Genomic DNA, 27,572 nt, shown 5'->3' on the forward strand with positions numbered 1-27,572 from the left:
AGTGCATTGTGTCACACAGAGGTGAAAATCAAGCAAGTTCTGAGATAACAACAATAAAAAGGTGAAACAGAACGGACTGATGGTATCTTGTTACAAACAGGTTTTGACTTGGTTCAGTTTTAGACAAAGATCATATGTTGAGAAATGTAGCAGTTTTGGTTAAACCTTGAAAATAACATGCACGGTTATTGCGATGTCTCACACAGTTGCATGATTTCTTAGTGCTTGAGATATATATTACGGAAAACTGTCAGCTACCATACCTAGTTTTAGCTCATAAAAGGCTAAGGGTGATTAGCTGTGGCACAATGTGGTGCACTTGAAGTATGTGTTGAGGATGATGCTCAGCTACTATCTCACCAAATTAATGTTACAATTCTATAAAAGTGTCTAAGGCTAAGTTTTCTTTTCTGCAGCATCCATCTTGAATCGAGTTGACAACTAAAGTCGATCAGTGGTAGATGTCAACCCAATGTTTACTTTGTGAAAATTTCATGGAATCCCGTTTGCTGGTTCATGAAATATTTTGTTAACAATAATAATGGGGCCATTAATTGTGGGTTTTATTTATTTTTGATTTTACTACAAAATATATATTTATTTTGTTGCTTGAATATTATCAAAAATATTGCCAGTATCCCAAAGGGAGAATAAGTGTTTTTTTTAACCAGAATATTAAGATAATTTAACATTGATTGGTTATAAAGAGACCCCCGTGACACAAAATGGAAGAAGCGGGAAAAGATAATGGATGGATGAATAAATAATAAAGAACTTTAAATAAGGCTGAACTTGTAGTAATGATTTCCCAATAATTCAGCTTGAACAAATGTGTTGAAGTAATTAAAAAATAAGAAACAATAAAACAAACAAAGGCTAGCTGAGTAAGTAACACCCTTAATTATTTATTACTTCAGAGCTTTAATTTAGCCGTTATTTGACAGACTAAGCGAAACCTGAAGTTTAATCTCGGGGAAATGAGACCCATTACAACATTAAAGTAATTAAAAAGGAATAAATTGGTTTCTTTAGATGTTGTATTGTTTTAAAAGGGTTTGATACTGAAAAATAGTTATTGCAAATGGAATGCATCAATAAGTGCAGTAATAAAAATTAAAACTTGTGCCTAACAAGTCTGTGTTCTCACTGGTTTGGTTGATAGACGAACAGGCCATCTTACTCTTCATCCCTTTTATTTTTATTATAAAATTTAATAAGATATATTGTTCACCTACCTGTAAATCTTTTTCATCCTGAAGTATCCATATAATTCATTTAAAACCTCCCCAGAGTATGAGGTTCATCTAGACTGTGGACAGAGAAGCACCTATATCAGCACAGCTCTGCAGCTTGTGTCTCAGTAAAGAAGCCTGGGTGAGGAAGGGAGTGGCCTTAAGAAGAACACACCTATGGTTGTTCGCCTTTTGCTCTGAATCATTAGTCAAGGGCTTCTCTGCAAAACCTGCCCACCCCCAAAACCGGTCCCTTGCTACAGTTGTCACAAGGGAAAACCGTGCTGATTGTGTACGCAATTAGCCTGCTTTCAAAACTCTGAGTGCGGGCCCACATGCAGAGGAAGAAATACAATACTTCCTGCAGAAGCAGCAACACACCTGCACTCTCATAGGTGATTTTCCACCTCACCTTTTTCGCAATACCCAAGGTTATTCAATCATACTGTCTAAAAACAACATGCTTTGATATGGCACCCCTCAAGGCAGTGTAATTAGTCCAGTTTTATTCAACATTATGATTAACGACATATTTGCAAAGCTTGACAGAGGCATCAAATCAGCTTTATATGCAGATGATGGAGCAATATGGATGAGGGGGAGAAATGTGCCACATGTCGTTAAAAACATAAGAAAAGCAATTAATCAAATAGAGAGCTGGTCATATGAATGGGGTTTCAAATTGTCTGTAAGCAAAACCATGATGATTACAAACAAAAAGAAGATAAATATAGGAAATCTCTTATTATATGGACAACCTTTAAAAATGGTTAATGAATTTAAATATCTAGGTATATGGTTAGATAGTTCATACACATGGCAAACACGTTTAAAACAGGTGGAAACAAAGTGTAAGAAAGTCATTAATCTAATGAAAGCAGTGGCAGGAAACAACTGGGGAGCAGACAAACAGTCACTTTTAAATATCTACAGAGCACTCATGAGATCAACTTTGGACTATGGATGTATAGTATATGGAGCAGCAGCAAATTCAACACTACAAAAATTAAATAGACTTCAATCCAGAGCATTACGGGTGTACACAGGAGCAATAAAGACAACCCCCATTAATGCACTTCTTATAGAAACTGGTGAGACACCGTTAGAAATGAGAAGAACAAAACTTTCATTAACTTACTGGGTGAAACTCAAAGGAAGTAAAGAAGGAAATCCTGCAGCAACAACAATCCAGAACTACTGGGAATATAACAAATATCAAAGAAATGGTTTTGGTTGGAAAATAAACAAATTAGCTGGATTATATGGAATAGAAAAAAAAAAGATTTCACACAGATTAGTCCAAATAGTGTTATTTCTCCATGGTTAATTCCAGAAAGTAAAGTAGACATGAAAATTCTTGAAATGAAAAGAGAATGGAACAAAAAAGAAATGGGGGTGAAAACTAGCAAATACATTAGAGCGACATATTTTAATTACCTGGAAATATATACAGATGGCTCAAAAAACACAAAGGGGTTGGTAGGAATAGGGGTTTATATTCCAGAGTTTGAAGTTTGTACATCTAAAAGAATTTCTGATCATCTTTCAGTTTTTACGGCAGAAATGGTGGCAGTCATATTTAGTCTACAGTAGATAGAGGAAGTTAGACCGGACAGGGTGGTGATATGTACAGATTCAAAGGCTGTTATAGAAAGCTTAAAGTCTAAAGGAAAAAACAGGAAAGATCTACTGCTAGAAATACACATCACATTATTCAGGTTACACAGGGGAGGCATAGACGTTCATTTTTGTTGGGTGCCAGCACATGAGGGGGTGGAAGGAAATGAAAGAGCAGATAAACTTGCTAAAAAAGCATTAAAAGGTGAAATAACAGTAAATATACCATTAGGGAAAGGAGAGGGTAAATCATTAATTAAAGGAAAAGAAATAGAGAAATGGCAGAAAATGTGGAATGTGGACAAGACAGGAAGAAGATTATATAAAATTCAAAAAGCAGTTAAGATAAGTAATTATAAAGAAAGAAGTAGAAGAGAAGAGGTGATAATAATGAGAACGAGGGTTGGACATACACTTCTAAATGATACAATGTACATGATGGGGAAAAGGAATAACAGTCAATGTGAGGAATGTGGGGAAACAAAGTGTGGAACATGTTCTGATGGAGTGCATTAAATATACAGAAGAAAGGGAGAGATTGAAAGAAAAAGTCAAAGAGGCAGGGAGAGCATGGAGTTTAGGAGGAATATTAGGAACCGAAGGGGAGAAGGATAAAATAAGTAATGTTAGAAAAGAGTTGTTTATATATTTGCATAACATTAATATTAAAAATAGAATTTAGGGAAAGGAGGCCATGAGTTACACACTCTTGCTCAGTAGGTGGCGGTATGCACCTGAACGTTGTTTGCAATCTGCCAATTAAACTAAAAGAAGATGAAGAAGAACATGTTTTGATGTTTATGGCAGCAGTTAAAGATGCTGCCTCACAGCATGGGCTGCAGCTTTTCTCTGGAGTTTGAATGATCTCCACGTGAAGGTATAGGTTTTCTCCGGGCTATCCAGTTTTTTCTCCCACAGAGCAAATACATGCAATTTGGATCAAGGTCATAGGATGTAAGAGTTCAGAGTGTGCTCGTTCCCCCTGACAGATGCAGGAATGCATGCATGTTCACATGGGTCGTGAAAATAAGTTCATTAAAACAGATTTAATTTGTTTCACACTAAAATCTGCTGAGTTGTTTTCATAAGCTGTCAAGTCATGTATTGATCAATTATTTTGTCAAAAAGTTTGACCCAGTGGTCGGGACTGAGATAAACCATGATAATTTCTTTAAACCAGAAGGTGAGCTAACTGAACTGTTGCTTTTGAGTGCAATATATAAAAATAAGATGGCAAAAAACAACTTGTAAGATGATATTAAACATTGTCAAAATTCAAAGTGAATTTATTAAGTCTCCATCCATCCATCCATCCATCCATCCGTTTTCTTTACCCGCTTGTTCCATTTTGGGTCACGGGGGTCGCTGGTGCCCATGTCCAGCAATCACTGTGCGAGGGGCGGGGTACACCCTGGACGGGTCGCAAGTCCATCACAGGGCCACATATAGAGACAAACGAGACAAACAACCATTCACTCTCTCACTCACACCTAGGGACAATTTAGAGTTACCAATCAGCCTAACATGCATGTTTTTGGTCTATGGGAGGAAACTGGAGTACCCGGAGAAAACCCACGCATGCACGGAGAGAACATGCAAACTCCACCCAGAAATGCCCCTGGACTCGGGTTTGAACCAGGGACCTTCTCGCTGAGAGGCAGCAGCTCTACCAGTTGCGCCACCGTGCTGCCTTACTAAGTCTCCCTTAAGAGATATTGGCTTGGTATTAAAGGGTCTGTTGCACAAAATACACATAAAACTCCCATAAATTACATTAGAGAGATCCTACCACACAGTTACCTACATTAATTCTGTTTGTCCTGGGTCAGCCGCTCATTGATTAGCTTCAATAAAAGTATGAATGAGTTCTTGTGGCAGTTGTGTTTTCATAAAGGAACCCCGTATCTTCTTCCTGAGTTCAGTAAAGCATTCTGACTGCAGAACATGAGGCATCAGACAAGACATGGTATGCTTGTCCAAGGGCCGTCAGCTCAAACGGGTCTTGGCAAGTTAGAGGTGAAGCTGTACCAATGATTTTACCTGTTGTTTTCAGCAAATTTAATATCAGAGTTTGATTTTATGGTCAAATCATCAACTCAACAGCCAATGCCACATCGTAACACAGATTTTATGGTTGCTCTTAAATTTTTATTTTTTTTTAATCAGCTGAATATTTTTGCAGATTCACTCTAAGTTGACGGAGAAAATGGAGACATTTTTTAATTCTGGCACAAAAACTTGTCACTTGCATGTGCCAGAACGTCATTACCAAAATACCAGATATTTGTATGACTTGACCTGCTTGATGTTTTGGCCATGTACATCCTGTGATCTCCAGCTGACCTGGGGTCCACCAGCACCTCCATTGTTTTCTCAGTATTAATTTGCAGTTCATGTGCATCACACCATAAAGTCATCAACCCCAGATCTGTGGCTGCCTAAGTAGAAAGTCGTTTCTAGCAGACATAACAGTGTCAGCTAATAATTTTACCACATATTGGTCCAGCTGGGAACTGACAGTCATTAATGTGAATAACAATGGTGAGCTGACAGCCCTGAGGGGATTCAGTATTATCTAATGCAAAATTTGAGTATACAGAGTTGAATTTTACCTGCGAGCAGTGGCACAGTTGGTCGAGCTGTTGCCAGATCAAATCACAGCCGGGGGCCTTTCTGGGTGGAGTTTGCATGTTCTCTCCGTGCATGTGTGGCTTTTCTCTGGGAACTCCGGTTTCCTCCCACAGACCAAAAATATCCATGTTCGGCTAATTGGTAACTCTAAATTGTCTCTAGGTGTGAGTGAGAGTCCCTGTGATGGACTGGAGACCTGTCCAGGCCCCACCTCTTGCACAGTGACAGCTGAATATATGGGCACCAGTGACCCCCGCGACCCGGAAAGGAGAAAGCAGGTAAAAAAAATTATGGATGGCATGTTTGATGAGGAGTGGTCTCACTCAATGTAAAAGGCAGTCATGTTTAAGAAAGATGTGTGGCTGGATACAAATTAAAGCAGAGCTAAAATCTAAACACGTTTAGTTAATGTTTAACCCCAAGTGACAAGAAAGAGGCAGAGTTACAAGAATAAATGTCTTTATTTAAAAGGTGCAGGTCTTTATGGGCTGAAAGGGACGATGGTGTGTATTTGGACAAGTCTTGAATAATGCTTCATTCAGAGAAGTAAGGAGGTCTTACTGAAAATATGTTTTCTTGTAGTTGGAAGCCAAGGAGAGGGTTGTGAGGTTCTAGTTTCCAGGAGGTCTGTGGTTTGGAGAGAGGATCAAGTTTGAGTAGAGGTTGAAGGCTGGTCTTCAGGCTAAAGGCTTTGAGTAGTAATTGGGGCACAATCAGGAGAGGTCGAGGTCTCAAGGAAGCCTTGGAAGGCTAGAAGAGTCCATGACTTAAGAGTCACTGTAGAAAATCACTCGATGTCTTTAGGGACAAAATGTCAGGGACAGTGACTGTCCATTATCTTTACAACTGGCAGGATAATGTCCCAGTGCTGAAGGAGTGTCTGGAAGAGGCTTTTATGCTCCTGCAGAGTAGTCCTCCAAATCATGTTCAGGTGTGTGGTGGTGGCTGACTGATATCTGCTGCAGCTGTGGGAGAAAGTGAGTGTGGCTAGAAGAAAACCAGAACTCCCACAAAATCAATAATAGCTACTATTGCATACGTGCTCTCTAGATGTTTTAAAATTAGGTGCATTAAATCACAACATCACTTATACTCCAGTTCCTTTTGTATGCAAATTGATATTGATCCAGGTGTGGTTCCACCTCCATGTGAAGATCTTGGATTAACAACTTATCCAGTGATTTCATAATATTGGAAGTGAGAGCCACAGCCTAGACCAGGGGTCTGCAACCTGCAGCTCTGGAGCCACATGCGGCTCTTTGGTCCCTTTACAGCGGCTTTTTCGAGTTTTAACCAAAACTAGCACAAAACTGAATTTTATCGCTTGTTATAACAACAACTAAAAGCTTTAGTTTTAGCAGTTTTCCAGTAATTTCTTTTGAATAACTTAGAGGCCATTTCCTGCATTTTAGTGTATTTTAACAGGTTGTTAAACATTTACGTTTACCTAACACTTGATTCAGTATGTATTTTAGAGAGCAACAACAGCTTTCTTCTTCTGCGTGAATGTGTGTTCGACTGTGTTTGTGTGTGCATGAGGTGTGCCTTCATAGAAGCGGAGATGCACTGCTCTGCTTCTATGAAGGCACACCCACCACTCCCGAGTTCACGGCTTCGAGCCCGACTCTTATCCTCTGAATTCAGTTCTGCACGTTGTTGTCCGACTCCACTCGTGAAACTTCCAGGTGCCTTCTCCGTCTGTTCATGGCGGCTGACTGGGAGCTCCTGCCTGTGTACAACTGCCCGATTAGCTTGGCACTCACCCTCTCACTCGCTTGCTTTTGCTCCATTCTCGATTCCCACTGTACAGTGGCCCTGAGGTTTTAACGAACAACTGCCTTCAGGTGCTTCAATTCTCGGTTGTCCAACTAAGGACATTCCATTCATCAATCCATCCATTTTTTATGAAAGTAAATTACTGTCTTTTCAACATTTTGATCACTGTTATTTTGACAAATAAGCACCGTTGTTTTAATACGTGATGTCATGTGAATAATACACATCAAACATTTCTCTCGTATTTTTAATAATCAAAATTTTATTAATAACCCACTTAAACTGTCAAACTGATTTGCAATTTAGTTGTGCTGTTTAATTATATTTTTGAGATTTTTTTATTATACAAATGCATGATGATTTTGGACTTTTAGGGGTGGAGATTTGAGTTACCGGATTCAAGCAAACAGTTACCGGAACGCACCCTGTCAAAATAAGAGCGTTCCCAGATCTTGTACCAACAGGATACGGCTCAAATTAAGCCCTGGCCTGCATACTTTATTGTTTTAGTTTTTAGAAATTGGGCAAAAACTATATATTTTCCTTCTTTACAATAATCTCATCTTTTACTTTGTCTTAATATGTAAAAATATCAATAAATGTTAAAAATCATTAGATATTTTTAATTTTATAATGTCACCCTCGACCTGAAAAGCACCCTCCAACAAACTGAAAGTGGTCCGCGGACCACCAGCTGAGACTCACAGTTGCAGGTATTGCGGCTCCGGACACATTTAATGTAGTGAACAATGTGGCAGAAATGGCTCTTTTGACAGTAAAGGTTGCACACCCCTGGTCTAGACTGTGAGTTTGGGTTCTAAAATAACATTAGTTGGTGTTGGGCCAGCTGATACTAATTGTTGTTAGCTATCTAGCTCCAACTGAAAATGTAAATAGTTAATAAACCAGATTTTGGGTTGTTATTTTTACTTCAACTTTTAGGAGCTCTAATTCAACACATTAGTCATTTTAACAATTTTTTTTGTTGTTGTTGAATACTTATCTTGAGTCCCCTGAGTTAATTAACCATCTAACAGGCAAAGGAGAGAACCAGAAATAGATTACAAATCTCAAACTCAAAACACAAATATTTACCAACCAAAACATAAAAATTTATTCCTCCGTTCGACCGGTCTTCACCTCCTCAGTCAACCCTCCCTAATCCTGAACCAACACAAATAGGCCAAATGAGAATAACCCCCGTGGAACAACAAAGACGCTTCAGTACAAAGGCACATATTTACTGAGCGCAATCCTGGCGTTTTACTGCTTCCTGCTCTAACTGGTAAAAAAGAAGGTTGTGCCATTAGTTCTGAGGGTACTGTTGGGACAGTCGCCCTGTTCCTCATTTGTTGCAACCTATAGGTCTCTTGTGTTAAACAGTCCACCTTCCCATTGCAGGCATCAGATGACGAATCCTGTCTCTAGACCACACTCAGTTTATTTTAATTCATTCAACCTTTATTTACACAGGTTAATCCCACTGTGCCTCGGGGACTCATTTACAAGAGACCTGAAAACCACTCTCAGTTTCTGCTCTCAATATGTCATGGCCACCATAACACACAGGACGAGGTCTCTGGTGGTCATCAAGAAGTTTCATCCCCTCACTCATCTCTAATCTTCGGCTACGTTTGGTTAGAAAAGCCTAACCCAGTGATTGAGTGTAACTGTATAAAAAGGAGAGTCTGCTGGAGTCCAGTCTGCATGTCCAACTGTCTACACTCCTAAATTATTCAGTGAGGAAAAGGTCCTATCTCTGCCTTTTCACTTCCCACATAACTGTGGCATCGACTTGCAACCTGGACCTGAAATTGAAACAATGAAGAAATACATTAAATTCAATTCAGTTAATTTATATAGCTCCAACAGAAGTCATCTCAGGTCAGTGTACACAAGCTAATTAGTAAAAATTATCTAAGGAAGCCAGCAGATTGCGTTACATCAGGTATTCTCTCACTGCTGGCATCATTCCATCTTCACAACACCCGTGAGGGCAGGTCCTTATTTGTCAAGAAGAAGACAAAACCCTACGACCCTGCATGTATTATCAAGGTCTGGATCAAATTATCGCAAAGCGCAAATGCCCACTTCCGTTTATAAGTTCTGTTTTCAATCAATTACATCTCATTTGTGCAGGTAATGAGAGAAAGACAGCTTTTAGGACGCCAAAAGGCATTTTGAATACCTGGTCATGGACTTTTGGTTCAACTAATGCCCCTGCAGATTGCCAGATACTACTAAATGATGTCTTAAGCATCTTTACTGACATGTTTGTGCCTTTAGACTCATGAATCTCTAATCAGGATTATCACTGCGAGAAAAAAATCACTGTAATGCCACTTGATTGTTGATATGTGCTGCTGATTATCCATGCTGCTTATCTCATGCTGCTGATTTATTTCATGCAGCTGTGTTCATTCGTACTCATCTGCTCACACAGACTCATGTTCGTGCTGCTGTTGTTCGGTGTATTGTTTTTGTACTATTAGTGTTTAGCGTATTTCTTAGCTCATAGATCTTATTACTGTTTTCTTTTACAATTTATACTTTGTTGGATGTAAGTGGGACCCTATGTAGTACACAATTTCATTCCACCACATGTACCACATGTGATGCGAAGGACAATAAAGAACCTTGACCTTTATCATTATCATAATGTTTAAATTCCAGTTATATTTTGGTATTATTGAGTTTTTAAAAAACTGGTACATAAACCAGCACTGTATGCAAATTTTACTTCTGCTTGAACCAAGAAAAAGTGGTCAGAGCAGAACTAGATCATATACTGATCATACGATACTTCTTGTCTGCACAAAGTACATGCGCATGCCCCTTAAAACACTCTCCTGCAGCCGTACGTTAGTTTTATTGGTAACTGTGGAGTAGGTGTGATTGAGAGCATGAATGGATTTAAAGCATCATCCGATTGTTGTTTTAAACTCAATGTTTGCACAGCTGGCTCCTTTTGAGGCACTAAGAAAGCATTTAATGTTTATTGTCAGTTTCCTCTCACGTTTTAACGCTCTTAAAGGGCAAGGGAAAAACAAGTCAAACCAGTAATCAGAGTGGGTTTCTTGGAAAGTTTTAACTTTATCTCACAATTTCAGGGAACAAGATGGCGTCATCTTCACCTGTGTAGCAACATAACCTTGGATTTTTAAACATGAGGACAGATGAAAAAGAGCACACACATTTGGGTTGAAAATGAGATCAAATCAGTGCAGAAGGATCATTTTATTCAATAAAGATATTTGGGAAATAATTACAAGTTACTGAGTGTACTTTTACTCTATATCAGCCTTGATGTTAGTAATTTTTGTTCCTTATTTTTCTGGATAGAAATATTAAGTGCTGTTTTAACTGCATTGGCAAATTTGACTAGTTTTTAGTTTTTATCATCTTGGATCAAGTATTTATTTCTCATATTTAGGTGGTGAATTGTTAGCTGTGAACTCACACTGATCAATAGATCAACAGTGCTGTTTTTTTTTTAGTTTCTGATTTCTGATTTCTCCAGATACTTGAAATGTCTTGAAAATATAATGAACTGTAGATGATGGGATAGTCAAAGTCTTCCCAGTTTTATTTTGCAGAGCATTAATCTGAAATTGTTCCACAATTTCTTTAGTCTGATTTTGCTTAAATTTTGTGGCAGGCAAATGATAACATGTGATCTTGTGGGGTTTTGTTTATAGTTTAGAGGTATTAATAGTATTTAGTTTTATATCTAAAATTTTTCTTGTGTTTCTTGTGTTTAGCATGTAAGTTTATTAGCTGTGTAAACATTGTTTTTCAGTCATTCCAGCTTTTATCTTCCCTGTCACACCTGCACTCCATCTGCTTGTCAGCCCAGATGTTTCTACTCTGTAATCATTCCTCTACGGTTACTCCTGACTCTCATTCTGTCATTGTCTCATTCTGCTGCTAGTTCTTTAGACGGGCATTGATTTTAGGGTTGTGGAAGTTTTATTGGTGATGCCTTGTAGTAATAAAAAACGTTAAAAACTGTCAAGTTTTAGACAGAAAAAAAGGGGGGATCCATTTTTTTTTTTTAATGAAAACCCTACAAACCCTAAAAAATAAATCGGCCCTGATTTCCTTAATTTTGGGAAATCAGACGATACTTGCACGAGAAACCGATTTTACCAAATTTTTTTGTTTGTTTTAACAACAATTGTCTGAACTTCCTTTATATTTCAGAGCACTACCTCATGGCCAGCTAAAACAAGTTTGTCTTGTTTATAGGATATTATTCAAGGACATGTTTTTCAACAAAATAAGATTGAAAATTGAAGGTGCATCATGACCTTAACACCTGACAGTGGTGTTTATAAAACGAAATCGGTATTGGCCAAAATCGGAATTGGCAGGTCAGACTATTTAGAAATCGTGATCGGAGATAGTCCAGAAAACTGCCATCGGTGCACCCCTTAATTATTGTGAGGTTGGTTTTTTTTTGTAAAATAAAAAAAAAAACAAGCTGACTGGAATCAACTGTTCAACTGTTCATCTCATGACAAATAACCTCATCTAAAGCCTTTCATAATCCTTTGCCTTGTTTCAGCTGACAGCTGTCAGTCACAAGCAACATGTTGGAGTCTGCTTCACCTTTAATCACATACTGCATTTGTGCAGATATTTGTTGAAGAAACATATTTATAAAATGGTGGGTCCATAGTTTTCAAAGATTTCTTTTTAAACGGGGCAAAAGACATTCATTATCAAGGAAGTGCCACCTTCAAGCAGGAACTGTCTGTCAGAAAAATACTGATTGTTTTATTCACCACTAAGTGCAGGACACATGTAAATAATCAGCATGAAGATCACCAGTGTAAAATCTCACCAGAGCTTTGCTCAGTGTCTGGTAGTTTTCTGTAGAAACCCTGACTTATAGCACAGACTAGAAATGGCATAAAGGGAACTTAAAGGGAACTGGATCTTGATGATCCGTTTGCTAGTGATGAGCAAATGAAGCTTTTATGAAGCATTCAACCATCCATCCATCCATCCATTATCTTTACCCGCTTATTCCATTTTGGGTCACGGGGGTCGCCGGTGCCCATGTCCGGCAATCACTGTGCGAGGGGTGGGGTACACCCTGGACGGGTCGCAAGTCCATCACAGGGCCACATAGAGACAAACAACAATTCACTTACTCACTCACACCTAGGGACAATTTAGAATTACCAATCAGCCTAACATGCATGTTTTTGGTCTGTGGGAGGAAACCAGAGCACCCGGAGAAAACCCACGCATGCACGGAGAGAACATGCAAACTCCACCCAGAAAGGCCCCTGGACCGGGGTTTGAACCAAGGACCTGCTCGCTGAGAGGCAGCAGCTCTACCAGTTGCGCCACCGTGCTGCCCAAGCATTGAACCAGTTGGGCCAAATGTTTCAAAAATAGCTTCATTTGTTGAAGCTTCAGTTACAGTGACCTCTTGTGGCATTTTGCAATGCTACTGTCAAAATAGGCATTATGCTTTTGGTGGCACACACCGAAGAACGTCAGTGACTAGTGTTATATAAACCACTTTACTGTGGTAAAAAACAAATGTTTTTAAATTCACCAACTTTCTATGTTGTCTGGTTTGAATTTTTTTTATGCTTACATGTTTTCGAATAAATATTGATAAATGTGCATTGAAGAGATTTAATAAAATGTTGCAATGGTATTGTGCTTGTGTAACTGTGGCAGAGTCAGAGTCGTTATCATTCTTAAAAATAATGAAATGACATCCCCAGCATCTCCATGTTTGGCGTTGAAGTGCCTAATCATAGAGGAGGTATTGCCATGATGCTTCAGTTCAGTTGAACACACCAAACACTGCACCTGTAGAAATAGACTAATGTAAATAAAAATTTAATTTGAGCCCATACTGATATATGATTATCCATCCATCCATTATCTTCCACTTATTCCGAAGTCGGGTTGCGGGACCAGCAGCTTGAGCAAGGAGGCCAAGACATTTCTTTCCACAGCCACCTCTTCCAGCTCTTCTGGGAGGATTCCAAGGTGTTCCCAAGCCAACTGAAAGACATAGTCTCTCCAGCATGTCCTGGGTCTTCCCCGGGGTCTCCTCCCAGTTGGACATGCCCGAAGCACCTCTCTAGGAAGGTGCCCAGGGGGCATCCTTACCAGCTCCCCGAACCACCTCAACTGGCTCCTCTCGTCATGGAGGAGTAGCAGTTCTACGCTGAGTCTCTCTTGAATAACTGAACTTCTCATGCTATCTCCAAGGGAGAGTCCAGCTACCCTGCGGAGAAAACTCAATTCAACCACCTGTATCAGCGATCTCATTCTTTCAGTCACTACCCAGAGCTCATGACCATAGGTGAGGGTAGGAACGTAGACCGACTGGTAAACAGAGAGCTTTGCCTTACAGCTCAGCTCTCTCTCCACTACAACGTACAGAGTCTGCAATACTGAAGATGTTGCACCAATCCATCTGCCAATCTCACGCTCCATTCTTCCCTCACTCATGAACAAAACCCCGAGATACATGAACTCCTCCACTTGATGCAGGACCTCACCCTCGACCTGAAGAGAGTAATCCACCCTTTTCCGGTTGAGGACCATGGTCTCAGATTTGGAGGTGCTGATTCTCATCCCAGCCGCTTCACACTCAGCTGCGAACTGCTCCAGTGAGAGCTGAAGATCACGGCACAATGACGCCAACTGGACCACATCATCTGCAAAGAGTAGAGATGGAATCCTGAGTCCACCGAACCAGAAACCCTCCGCCAGCTGGCTGCACTGAGAAATTCTGTCCATAAAAGTTATGAACAGAGTTGGTGACAAGGGGCAGCCCTGGCGGAGTCCAACTCCCACCCTGAAGGGGTCTGACTTACTACCGGCAATGCGAACCAAACTCTCGCACCGCTTGTATAAGAACTGAACAGCCCATAACAACGGGCCTCCAGTCCCATACTCACGGAGCACTCCCCACGTGTACCCCGAGGAACACGGTCGAATACCTTCTCCAAGTCCACAAAACACATGTAGACTGGATGGGCAAACTCCCATGACCCTTCAAGAACCCTAGGGAGGGTAAAGAGCTGGTTAAAGACAAAACACCCATACACAAACAGAGTGGTGTAATGTATGTGGTCCAGTGCAGCGAGGACTGTCCAGACCTCTACATTGGAGAAACTAAACAGCCTCTTCACAGATGCATGGCTCAACACAGGAGAGCCACTTCCTCTGGACAAGATTCAGCTGTTCACCTTCACCTCACAGATAAGGGACACTCTTTTGAGGACCAAAATGTGCACATTTTGGACCGAGAACACAGATGGTTTGAGAGGGGGGTGAAGGAAGCAATTTATGTAAAAGGAGAAAAGCCATCTCTCAACAGAGGAGGAGGCCTCAGATTTCCACTTTCAAAAACATATAATGCGACTTTAAAACAGATTCCCTGCCGGTTTTCACACCTGATGGGAACAGAGGGGCCTCGTCTGTGAATTAGAGTAAAAAAAGACTCTTACTGTTAAGGTGTTTAGGTGTGAATTGCCAATCTACATATGTGTGTGTGTCTTATCTCACTCAGCCTTATAACCTGAATCTCTCACTCACTGCTCTTTGAATTGAGAAAGCTCCTCGGATGAGGAGCGAAATGTCTTCTGTTACAAATAAAGTCCAGTTGTTTTTGTATTGAACACTTTTTTGAACTTTGTCTATAATGACAACAAAGTTCATGCTCAGTCATCCAGGTATCAAATCCAATAATTATCAGTCAGATTATTGGACAGTTTCTTTTTTTTATTTTTTATAGAGGTGTTTCGCCCTTTATCCAGAGGGCTTCATCAGTCTAAGGAGTTTCAGTAAACTGTTTCCCCACCAAGCCGTAAACTCCTTAAGTGGACCAACCAGTTTGCTGGAGTTAAGATGGTTTCTAGGGGCTGTCCTGTCCCCCGTCAACTCCTCCCAGGCAGGCAGCCACAGCCAAAGTGGTTCAAGGCAACAAAGTTCATGCTCAATCATCCAGGTACCAAATCCAGTAATTCTCAGTCAGGTCATCTGGACAGGGTTTTTATTTTTTATTTTTTTTGCTTGTTTGTTTTTTTGTTGTTGTTGAAGCCCTCCGGATAGAGGGCGAAATGTCTCTATTAAAAAAAAAAAAAAGAATAAAAAAAGCAACTGTCCAGATGAACTGACTGAGAATTATTGGCTTTGGCTATAATATTTTTATTTTCATTTCATGGTACAAAACACCAAAAACCTTTACTGATTTCTACCAGAAAGGAGACTTTAGGATAATAATTCATAAAACATGTCTAAATATTCTAAACAAGTTAAATTCCTACATGTGTCCAGTTTTCACTACTTGTTGTCTGTCTAAACAGATCTCACTTGTAAATGAGTCTTCTAGGCTCAGTGTGACTTATCTGTCTAAATAAAGGTTGAATGAATGAAAAAAAGCCTGATCCTCTGGACATTCAAAAAACAAAACAAAAAAAAGTAGAAATGTTTCGTCTTTCATTCAAAAGACTTCTTCAGTCTGAGGTGCTGTATTCAGCTCAGTCTTACAGCACCTCAGACTGAAGAAGTCTTTCGGATGAAAGACAAAACATTTCTACTTTTTTTTTTTTTTTGCTTTGTTTTGTTTTTTGAATGTCCAGAGGACCAGACTTAACTTTTTTAGATTTTTTTTTTACCTGGATTATTGAGCATGCATTAGGATATTGTCTAAATATCACAGCTGATAAAATAATCAAGAGGGAAACTGGACATGTTTTAATTAATATAACGAGGTATCATCTACGTACGGGTTGATCAGCTCTATCAAACCTTCTATGAATCTGTTGTAGTGACTGACAGCTGGATGATTTTTCAGAACTTCAATCAGCTGTTTGGTCTGTCCATGGTCCAAAAGGCTGATTTAAAAGGACACTTACTCATATTATGCTTTTGTTGCTGAGAACAGACTAAAATGAACTTTACAAACACAAGAAAACAACAAACATAAACCCAACAAATCAAATAAATCAAATCCTTTTTAATAAAAAATATAAGTTTAGTGTTTATGAGGCTTTTAATGCTTTGGATCTACAACAATTTAAAACTCTTTCTCCACCAAAATTAGTCAATTTGTCTTTTCTCCAAAGTATTGTTCACGTTGAGAGTTAAATTTACATATTTGTGGCCCACGAGTCCTTTCATCTGGATAGTTTTGGCCCACATATGAAAATGTTTGGACACCCCTGGTCTAGCAGATTCTTCACCCCTCCTGAACTGCTGCACTCCTCCCCTTTGCCTGTTCTTCTTTGTCTCAGTGGAAAAAGCAAAGGAGGAGAGATCGTCTCAGTCAAGGAGGAAAATGTTAAAACTAGAAACGGCTCTTCCTGTCTGCAACTTGGCTCTTATTGGTTGTAAAGAGCCGCTCTAACAATCCAGATCATTCTTGAACGTTAAATCTCTAGCACAGACATTTCAGGTTTTCCTCTGTTCGATAGGACAAAGTAGACATTAAATTAAAAATAATCAACAATTAACTGAGCAAGTCAAGGCCTCCATTGTTCTCACTGCCCAATATGTAATCGGGTGTAGTATAAAATACTTAATGACCTTTAATTTTGCTCAGGGGATTTTGAAAGACACATAAACAGGAAACTACTTTTTAAAGACCTGTTTAATCACAGTGGAAAAGTAAATATCACTGCATGGCCTTTTTTTTGAATTTAGGTTAAGAATTTGAACAGGGATAAACATAAAACACTGTTAATACTAAGCAAATCAGCTGTTGCTCCGTTCACGGGCCTTTGGGTCAATAGATAATTTGTCGACGCCATCTGTTTTTTGGCTTGTATTTTTTTTTAAACTGCTAACACCAAAGGCTAAACTCTTAAATGATACAGTAAAGCTAGCAAATCACGCATCACTCATAATTTTCTGCTAAAGTAATTTGACACAGCTGAATACATTCAAGTCAAATGTTAACAGGTGCTTAGACCAAAGGTTTCACGTGTACATTCTGCAAATTAATAAAAAAGGTCAGTGGAGCTAATGTTTGAAATTTATCTAACATATTACCATGAAAAGAATAATAATGATCTTTAAAGTGGAGGTATTATTTTCAAGCATTTCAAAATTTACAGTATTAATTTATTTTTTCTTTTAGGAAAAGCTGTAATAAGTTTTGCTTGAATTAATTTCTCCTCATTCAAACACAGTGTGCTTTAATGTGTGGAAACACTTTAAAAGTATCTAGTTTTTTCTTTTCTTAAATAGTGCATTTTTCTTTATTTTTAATTTTGGGTTTCAAATCAACACAGTGAGAAAATTGTGTGTGTTAGCTATCATTCAAAGTGCAGTCATGGTGACTTGGAAAACATTTGTTTAGTGCAGGTTTCACATTTCCTGCTCCGGAGTGAAGGCGGTTCGGGTGTAACTGCTGCACACGAGGCTGCAGAGTGGGAGGTCCGACTGCATCTCATTGACTTCCTTTTGATCTGATGCTTTCCAACCCTTCAAACCTCTTCATTTCACAAATAAATTCAAATAAAATCAGGTTTTTGCTTTTTATTTATATATATATATATATATATATATATATATATATATATATATATATACTTTTTTGTTAGTTTACTCAGCTTTTCTGTCTCCAAGCCTGAAATTTAATTTGTTGGAGTGAAACTGGACTCATAAAGTAATTACTGGCTGTACCTCTAAAACTCATTAACATTTGAAATCAAATTAAGATGGCTGCTGCAGCGAGTCAGTCAACACAAAAATGGTTTGAACTCAGTCAGTTTTCCAGATTATGAGCTAAAGTTTATGTGATAGAAGCTGTGAGTCATTTCAAACACATTCTCTGAGCCCTAATGCATCGTACGAGAGCTCACATGAGACCAAGCACAACGACATTTACAAGTTATGAACAAAACAGTTAAAACGCTGCTCCGTCTCAGCATGGGATGGTTTTAGTTTCAAAGTCTAGCGTGAAAAGCTGCGGGGGTTATGCATTCCTTTAATGCATTACTCGTGGCAGCTCTTGATATGAAGCCAGAAAAAAGTGACATTTTGTTAAAATGTTGTTTAACTTTTAATAGTTTATTTACAGTATTTAACATGCTCTGACAGAAAAAGCAAATGCTAAATAAATTAGTATGAGTTGTAGTAAAGTTAAGGCTGAGAGGAATATAAATTCATAAATCACGTTAAAAAAAAATCATATTTGATACATCCACTTTTCAAGTCGACACTCCCACTGATTTTGTCACTACACAATCCTGTCTGTAACGTGCCAGATGGAGACGTGCCCTCTACTTCCTTTTTTTGATGGGAACGCTACTGTGATGAAGTCTAGTTGTTAAACTGGATTTATTTCCAAGTATTTGATTAACACCCACTCACATACATGCCAATAAATTTAGCTGGACATATATAAATGGGGAGTGGTGGCGCAGAGGTTAGAGAGGTGGGCTTGTGATCCGAAGATCGCCGGTTCACGCCCCGGCCCCGACAACATCAAAAATTGTGGGTGGGGTAGGTGAAACACCCACACTTGCCCCCACCCTCATTCGCCCCACTCTGGGCCCATGAGCAAGGCCCTTAACCCCACCATGTGCTCCCTAAAAAAAAACAGGTCTCTCTTGAAAATGAGTTCTCGTGGCTCAATGAGACTAACCTGGATAAATAAAGGCTAAATGAAAAATGAAAAAAAATAAATAAATGTAAATCGTTTACTGTTTAAGCAAATTTTAAAAAGTGAAACTGAACCTTTTTGTTTTACATGTAACGCTGCACTCTAACATCCACAATCTGACACTTATAGTCATAATTTATGTTAGTTTGTGGAATGGTTTTATATGTTTGAGAGGTTTATTTGGCATCATAGCAAAACAATTCAATAGTGACCGTGTAGCTTTTAAAAACTGAAGCTCACAAAGAAATCCCTCAGAGTACACTGATGACTTAAACACATTTAAACAAGCCAAATTACGTTTTTTTCATCAAACAGTGCTTATGAATAATTTGTCACTAAAATACATGACGATAAAACATGAATTTATAAGCTAAAACTTCTGAACAGGTTGTGAATGGCTGTTAGTCTGGAATAGGTTTTAGAATAGAGAAAAATTAATAAATAAATAATTTTACTGTACCGTATAGTTAAAATTAATACATTTTTTTTTGTGAATGAGCATGTAAGAGGGTTTAAAAAAAAGGCCAGACTCCTGTTTCTACAAAGACTTTTGTCTACTACAGGTAATGTACTAACTACCAATACCTGCTCCACATAACCCCATTTCAAATAATCCAAACTAATTCTTAAAGTTTGTTTGCATTTAGTTCCTTTAATTTCAGAGAATATCATACACTGCTTTGGCTCAGTCTCCACAAATGTTCAGTGTTTTTTTTTAAAGATTTTCTTTTTTTATTTTATACTTTCTAACAAAATAAGCCATGGGATGAAATTGTTTTAAAGGAAAAACAACTGAATAAGAAAATTTAAGATTTATTAATCATATGCTTATAAGTCTGGGACTACTGGAATTTACTGAAATAATATCACCAGCTGCCATGAAAGGCAGGTGATCATGCAATAGTCCGTTTGAGCATTTGTCTGTCTGTTTGGAAAATATTTCAAGATGGATAGGATATTTAAGAAATTCTCAGAAAGTAATCACTGAACACACTTCTACAACTAACTGTTAAAGTTAACCCAATTAAAGAAGGTGATCAGTTTTAGCAAACATGAAAAATGTCTTTAACTTAAAATAATTTACAGATAATGAGCTCAAATTGAGTACGGAAGTAGCTGAGAGTTATACCTGAACAAGTACTCCGACTGAAAACAGGGTGCATGAGATTTTTGTTTCTTACTTTGTCAGGAAAGGTGGTGAATGATATGCAGTTCATCAAGAATTGCGGTGGGGTTATATGGAGACATCATCACTGACATCATTCATTCAGACTTATTCCACCTCAAGCTGGTGCTAAATGCTGATAAAACCAAAGGGATATTTTTTTCCAACAGAAAGTCGGTGCCAGCAACTTTTCCTCCTATCTCATCCATGCACGGTGTTCCTATTGAGTTTGTAGATTCTTACAAATACTTAGAAATGTTGGTTGATGCACATCTCTCTTTTAAACCACATACTAAAAACTTGATAAAAAAAAAAAAGAAATTAGAATTGGATTTCTTTTTCAGAAATAGATCGTACTTAACTCTGAATGCCAGAAAACGCCTTGTAACTGCTACCTTCCTATCGGCCATTGACTGTGGTGACATTATTTACATGAATGCTCCTGCCAGCTCCTTGCGGATGTTGGATGCTGTCTACCATGGTTAAGAATCATTACTGGTTGTAACTACTACCCATCACTGCACTCTGTACTCATTGGTCAGTTGGTCATCATTATCTACACATAGGCTCTCTCACTGGTTCATTTTCATCTATAAATCCCTCCTTGGTCTGATACCTTCTTATATCTCCTCTCACATGTCACGTCGTCAGTGCAGTTACAGCGTGCGCTCTCAAACCATCATTACCTGCAGCGTTCCCTCAGTGCAGACTGAACTTGGCAAAAAGGCCTTTTCCTACTCAACTCCTGGAACCTGGAGCACCTTGCAACAGGAACTGAAGTTGTTCTCCTTGATTTCTTTACGGGGTTTCAAACATTTGATGTCAATAGAAAAATCAAAGCAAATACTGTTTTTAGTATTTCACCGTTTTACGGCACCCTGATTTGTTGTTTTATAGACTACTCTAATTTTTACTGCATTTTTACAGTAGTGTATTATTGTCTGTACTTTATATGTTCTGTCTGGAACAGGTCCCTCTTGTAAATGAGTCCTCGTGGCTCAAAGAAGCTAGCCTGTATAAATAAAGGTTGAATGAAAAAATCAAAACAGGGTTTTGTATGCACACTTTTCAGGAACAGTTCATTACAACGGTGCAAAAATAGTCAGATTTTGTTTGTTTTATTTCACTCCTTTTGGTTTTTGTAGCTTGCTGATGCTTATTAAACTTTAAATTCTACACCAGGGTAATAAAATCTATCCATATTGAGCAATTTGATTCAAAAGTTGAACATTTGCTAAGCTGCATAACTTTTAATAAGACAATAAAAAAATAAGAAAACAATTTTTTTCTGCAGAATAATATTAAATCTACTGATAATTAAAACAAAATGAATTAAAAAGTGGGGACAGCGTGGTGTTTTTCGCTTATCTTTGGACATTTTCTTCAAGGTTCTTTTTCCTTCAAATCAGTTTGAAGAAGTCAATAATTCCCACTCCTATTTTTTTAGATGCCTGCACTAATTATCTCATTTTGCATTGAAATAAGTTTAAGGAAACCATGAAAGCTACAGGAACAAAACTGTTAACAAAGAATGTGTGTGTTTGTGCCATGCAATTAATAAAACCTTACAAACACAAACAAACAAAGTGATACGACACAGATGAATACACACGCCTATATTGTTAAGTTAAGCCGGATAATGGAAGACTAATTCAGGTGGCGATATAACTTTTCTCCAAGACTCGAGGGGAGAAAGTAAAGGAGTGTATAAAAAAGGCTAAGTGATCTGCAAAAGTTTAAAAAGATATTTTCTGTAGCTGCCTAGAGCAATACTATGTTTTCAGTCAAGACACATAAAAAAAGATACTCGGCCTGTCGCTCTTAGGCCTGAAAGTGCTGAAATCATCTTTGGATGATCCCGTTAATACTTTCTGTTCCGCAATAAAGGGACATGGGACACAGCCATCAAAAGGAGCCCCTTGTCTCCAGATATGACTTTGAAATTAATATTTGAATGAAATGGTCCTTTAAGAGTCTGAAATGAGGGCAGGAGTTGGGTTGCGGGGCTCAGATGAGGGAAATCCGTATAGGAATGGTGGGAGAGTCAGTCCTGTGCAGAGGGGAATGATGGGACACAACATGCTCCACCATGGCGTGTTTGGACATGTGCTTCATGAGATACGTCTCCTGGAGAGAGCAAGAGAAAAACAAAACTTGTATATTCCACAGCTGAGGCTCATTACAGTGTAACAAACAGGAGGACAAGAAGGGGCCGACTCACTGAGGTGTACGCCCGGCCGCACATGCTGCAGCAGAAGGCCTTGGCGTTTTTGATGGCGTGTGCAGACAGGTGGATCTGCAGCGAGGCCGAGTCTGAATAGGCACGGAAACAGTTGGAGCATTTGAAGGGTTTGTCTTTGTTGTGCTGCCTCTGATGAGACTTTTGAAAAGAAAAAGGATGAGACGGTCATCGGTGCGTTTTCAAAGACAAGCCCGACACACGCATTACTCCGTGTCAGCTGCTTCAACAAAACAAAGTCATCGGTAGTGGGCACCATAATTGTGTTTATGGTTTTAACCATCTGGTTGAAGGCTTTTATGATCTGTGCGTCACTCTTTAGAAGTGGGCGACTGGTGGAACATTTAGTCTTTTTTTCCAGACAATTTACAACAATCATCTGCCACTGAAGTCAATAAGAGAAAGTCTGAAAACAATTAAAACAAACTTTGTGTTTCTGAAAACAATTGTTTTATATCTTAATAATAAAAAATCTCTATTTTTTTCCCCACACCAGCCAGCAGATGACACGATGATGAGTTCACGTCTTGATGTTGTGGATCAGTGCCAGTGTTTTGGTGTTGACTTTGAATCAAATCTTAGATTTTACATTACAATTGTAATAAAATTCAATTTGACATATTTTTTTTGTGATATTATACCTTTTCTTACACTTCAGTCAGCAAAACCTGGCAACGTACGCAAAACATTTTTTCTCACAAATCATATTATTTTAAGACCTGGTCATACATGACATCAAATGTGCTAAAACCTATCAAGTCTCTTCAAGAAGATATGTAAAATTTTGGTCAGACAACATTTTCATGCTCACTATTGCACTATCATCAATAAGAGTATTGCTTTAGGCTTTAGAAATTAGCAAATGTTTAGTTACCTATGTCTTGTTTTTAAGGATTTAAATGGGCCTCCCTACAGTTAAATTATTTTATTTATGTTATAATAAACACCAGAGCTCAAACTGGAAGGGGCTGTGCTACAGCAAGACAAACAGGGGTGTCAATTTGAGGAATACATTCATGGAATAAATTACCAGACATGTCAGATGTATTGTTTTTGTACTATTAGTGTTTAGCGTATTCTTAGTGCATATCTTAGATCTTATTACTGTTTTTCTGTTACAATTTATACTTTTGTTGGATGTAGCTGCGCACCAATTTCGTTCCACCACATGCACCACATGTGATGCGAATGACAATAAAGAAGCCTTGACCTTGAGACCATGGCAATCATTACATTTTTTTAAAAAGAAATAAACTCTAGCTAAAAACAAACCAGTCATGTACACAGTTATAAATATTCTCATTTTACCTGGGTAACTTATAGAGTTTGATGCCTACTGTGTTTTGATTTATGGATTATTTCTTCAAGCTCCAAGGTTGATCAAAGTGCTATCCACAACAGGTACGATGTTCTTTATTCAAATCTTTTCTTCAGAACTCCACTTCTGGACTAGCTTTTAGTACGAGTCAGAGTTAACTTGAAAATCAGAATGAAAACATTGTGCCGCTCCATGCAGAGGAGGCTGTTTGTTAGTTACCATGGCAACTGCAGAGGTGGCTGTCAGTGAACTAGAACGTGTTGTAAATAAATAAAAAAATTAACGTCTGGGTTATAATGTTCACTGAAGTCACCAAGTTTCAGTCTAATTTTGTTTTCTGAATTTTAATAAGGAAAAGTGTTTTGTTTTTTTCAACTGTTCATTTAAATCTAAAATATAAAGCACAACCTATTTTTGGGCAGGTGAAATGCTCAGTTTAAGTACTGACAAAGATCTAGCTACGTTAAAGGACAGTGATGTTAAACACTCCACCCTCCGGCTCAGTTTACTTTTTCAGCCCACGTGTTTCTCAGCTATGACCTTTCAGGGTGGGGTTAAAAGCAGCAGAGGGTAAAGAAAACAGCTCGTGTTTACCTGCAGATTAGACAGTTGGGTAAAAGCTTTTTCACATCCAGGATGGGCACATCTGTATGGCCGCTCACCTGTGTGGATTCTGCAACAAGACAAATGAGCCAGACCAAACAAGTCAGAGAGGAAGCTGAAAAACAAACCCATTGAGGTAACACCACAAGCTGAGCTGCAGCCATGAAACATTTTACTGCACAAACTTCTCAAATGCTTCAGAATTATTAGCTTATTTACTTTGTTTGTCATTTGAAATCCTTTTTCTGTTTTATAACAAATACATGTTGTGTGATTTAACAAGTCAAATTATTCTTAATAATCTCATATTTCTTTATCAGATTAAAAACAAAGCTAACTTTACTGCACAGGTTCAACACTTCTCAGTGAAATAAATGGCGTTGGGCAATCTGATTTTGTTAGCTTAGCTCATTATGAAACAGTAAATTACTGGGTGTTGTTACAATAAACTGAATCAGCCTATGCTCATCACAGGAGACAACAGGGTTCTGTGTCGACGTCAAACATCTGACCTGGTGTGCTGCTGCACGTGGGACAACTGGCGAAAGCATCTCTCGCAGTAGGAGCAGCGATACGGTTTGATGCCCAGGTGGATGCGCAGGTGCTGGGCCAGGTAGGCTGCGTTGGCGAAGGTCTTGGTGCAGTGAGGACACTTGTGAGCCTTCGCCTCCGTGTGCGTCTTGGAGTGAATTTGCATGTCAGATTTGGAGAAGAAGGTCAGCGGACAAACTTTACACCTGGGATGAGAAAATAGTGACGCAGATGGAAGAATAAGTATTACAAAGAATGCACTGCTGATGAAGTGCGTGAAACAAAAATTCAGTACTTGCCGTTCATTTAATATACACTAGTCCCTCGCTACTTTGCGGTTCGTTTATCGCGGACTCGCTCTATCGTGGTTTTTCTAAATAAGATTGGCCATAACACACAACTGGCTGATGGATGGATGAGCCCCACGATCGGAATGGAATGTTTATTTAAAATAAATTACTTAAAATTATTTAGCACCTGCTGCACATTTGTGCAGCCCAGAGCTGCAGGATAAACTTCCTGCTGCGTGCAAAGCGGAGAAGTGGGTGTGGCCAAGAACGCTTGCAGGTGGCAAAGAGCAGAGGAGGAAGAGAGCTGAAATCATGACATTCTGTGCTCTTTTAGAGCATTTAGAGTTTAGAAACATTTAGAATATTGCAAGAGTGTGGGGAGGGTTCAAAATGCCTTCATATATATATATATATATATATATACACAGTGAGGAAAATAAGTATTTGAACACCCTGCAACTTTGCAAGTTATCCCACTTAGAAATCATGGAGGGGATGGAAAATTTAATCCTAGGCGAATGTCCACTGTGAGAGACATAATCTAAAAAAAAAAAATCGGAAATAACACTGTATGATTTTTTTAATAATTTATTTGTGTGTTACTGCTGCAAATAAGTATTTGAACGCCTGTGAAAATCAATGTTAATATTTGGTACAGTAGCCTTTGTTTGCAATTACAGAGATCAAATGTTTCCTGTAGTTTTTCACCAGGTTTGCACACACTGCAGCAGAGATTTTGGCCCATTCCTCCACACAGATCTTCTCTAGATCAGCCAGGTTTCTGGGCTGTCGCTGAGAAACACAGAGTTTGAGCTCCCTCCAAATATTTTCTACAAGGTTTAGGTCTGGAGACTGGCTAGGCCACTCCAGAACCTTGATATACTTCTTACGGAGCCACTCCTTGGTGATCCTGGCTGTGTGCTTCAGGTCATTGTCATGTTGGAAGACCCAGCCACCACCCATCTTCAATGCTCTAATTGAGGGAAGGAGGTTGTTCCCCAAAATCTCGCAATATATGGCCCCGGTCATCCTCTCATTAATACAGTGCAGTCGTCCTGCCCCATGTGCAGAAAAACACCCTCAAAGCAAGATGCTTCCACCCCCATGCTTCACGGTAGGGATGGTGTTTGGGGGATGGTACTCATCATTCTTCGTCCTATTTTGGTCGCATCTGACCACATAACTTTCTCCCATGACTCCTCTGGATCATCCAAATGGTTGTGGTCAAACTTAAGACGGGCCTGGACGTGTGCTGATTTAAGCAGGGGAACCTTCCGTGCCATGCATGATTTTAAACTATGACATCTTGGTGTGTTACCCACAGTAACCTTGGAAACAGTGGTGCCAGCTCTCTTCAGATCATTGACCAGTTCCTCACATGTAGTTCTGGGCTGATTCCTCACCTTTCTTAGGATCATTGATACGCCACGAGGTGAGATCTTGCATGGAGCCCTAGTCCGAGGGAGATTGACAGTCATGTTTAGCTTCTTCTATTTTCTAATAACTGCTCCAACAGTTGATCTTTTTTCACCAAGCTGCTTGGCAATTGCCCTGTAGCCCTTTCCAGTCTTGTGGAGGTCTACAATTTTGGCTCTGGTGTCTTTGGACAGCTCTTTGGTCTTAGCCATGTTAGTAGTTGGAGTCTTACTGATTATGTGGGTGGACTGGTGTCTTTATGCAGCTACCGACCTCAAACAGGTGCTTCTAATTTAGAATAATAAGTGGAGTGGAGGTGGACTTTTTAGAGGCGGACTAACAGGTCTTTGAGGGACAGAACTGTTGCTGATCGTCAGGGGTTCAAATACTTATTTGCAGCAATAACACACAAATAAATTATTTTAAAAAAATCATACATTGTGATTTCCAGATCTTTTTTTTTTTTTTAAAGATTATGTCTCTCACAGTGGACATGCACCTAAGATGAAAATTTCAGAACCCTCCATGACCCTGATTGTGCGAGGGGTCTACTACAAGTGGGGGAACTTGCACCCTTTAACAGGTATTTACGCTAACGTAACCTGAACTGGCCTCACCTCAAACATATAAACATGAGTCCTTGTAGTGAACTTAATTCCTGTCCCTTGACGAAAAACACAAAAAATCCGTAATTTAAATACGATTCTGTAATGTTTATTTTCAGTTTGAATTATGACATGGAAATTATAGGAAATATTGAGTATTAATGAACAACCAATAGTATTATTTTAGAAAGTAAATGACATAAATCTGGAGACTTTGAGAAGGAGTTTTGATTCAATTTGGACTAAGGTTCTTAGGTCTTAACGTTAAAATTCAGTTCAGTTAATCTCAGATTTGTGAATTAAATTATCTAAACAGAGTCGGCACATAGAGTGGTTCTCTCATCATAAGGAAGACGTCCATTACTCCTTACCACAGCGGATGCATGAAGGAAGCCGGTGGCCCGCTGTTCCCCAAGAAGGATGTTGTTTCTCAGGGCTACAGTCCATTAGGCTCATACCTTTCACTCCAGGGTGTTTGAGAGGTTTATATATATAT

General features: G+C 38.9%; 1 protein-coding gene across 1 annotated transcript; it reads right to left on the reverse strand.

The window, feature by feature from the left end:
- Positions 1 to 22,041: 22,041 nt before the first annotated feature.
- LOC119412771 (zinc finger protein 362) lies at positions 22,042 to 25,071 on the reverse strand. Its single transcript, XM_037679808.1, has 5 exons — positions 25,061 to 25,071; positions 24,747 to 24,971; positions 24,226 to 24,304; positions 22,296 to 22,454; positions 22,042 to 22,201 (listed from the first exon to the last, which is right to left on the reverse strand). The coding sequence occupies exons 1-5, from the start codon at positions 25,069 to 25,071 to the stop codon at positions 22,082 to 22,084; spliced, it is 594 nt and encodes a 197-aa protein (XP_037535736.1). The 3' UTR covers positions 22,042 to 22,081.
- Positions 25,072 to 27,572: the final 2,501 nt, after the last annotated feature.

The sequence above is a fragment of the Nematolebias whitei genome, chromosome 7, assembly GCF_014905685.2.
Source record: "Nematolebias whitei isolate Nwh7 chromosome 7, NemWhi1, whole genome shotgun sequence".
Taxonomy (NCBI): domain Eukaryota; kingdom Metazoa; phylum Chordata; class Actinopteri; order Cyprinodontiformes; family Rivulidae; genus Nematolebias; species Nematolebias whitei.

Bases quoted from the DNA above. Each gene is read 5' to 3' on its own strand.
- LOC119412771 (XM_037679808.1), bottom strand. The intron at 24,305-24,746 runs GTCAGATGTTTG...GTCTTGTTGCAG, and splicing joins CACGTGCAGCAGCACACCAG to AATCCACACAGGTGAGCGGC. The intron at 22,202-22,295 runs GTGAGTCGGCCC...TGCTCTCTCCAG, and splicing joins GCGGCCGGGCGTACACCTCA to GAGACGTATCTCATGAAGCA.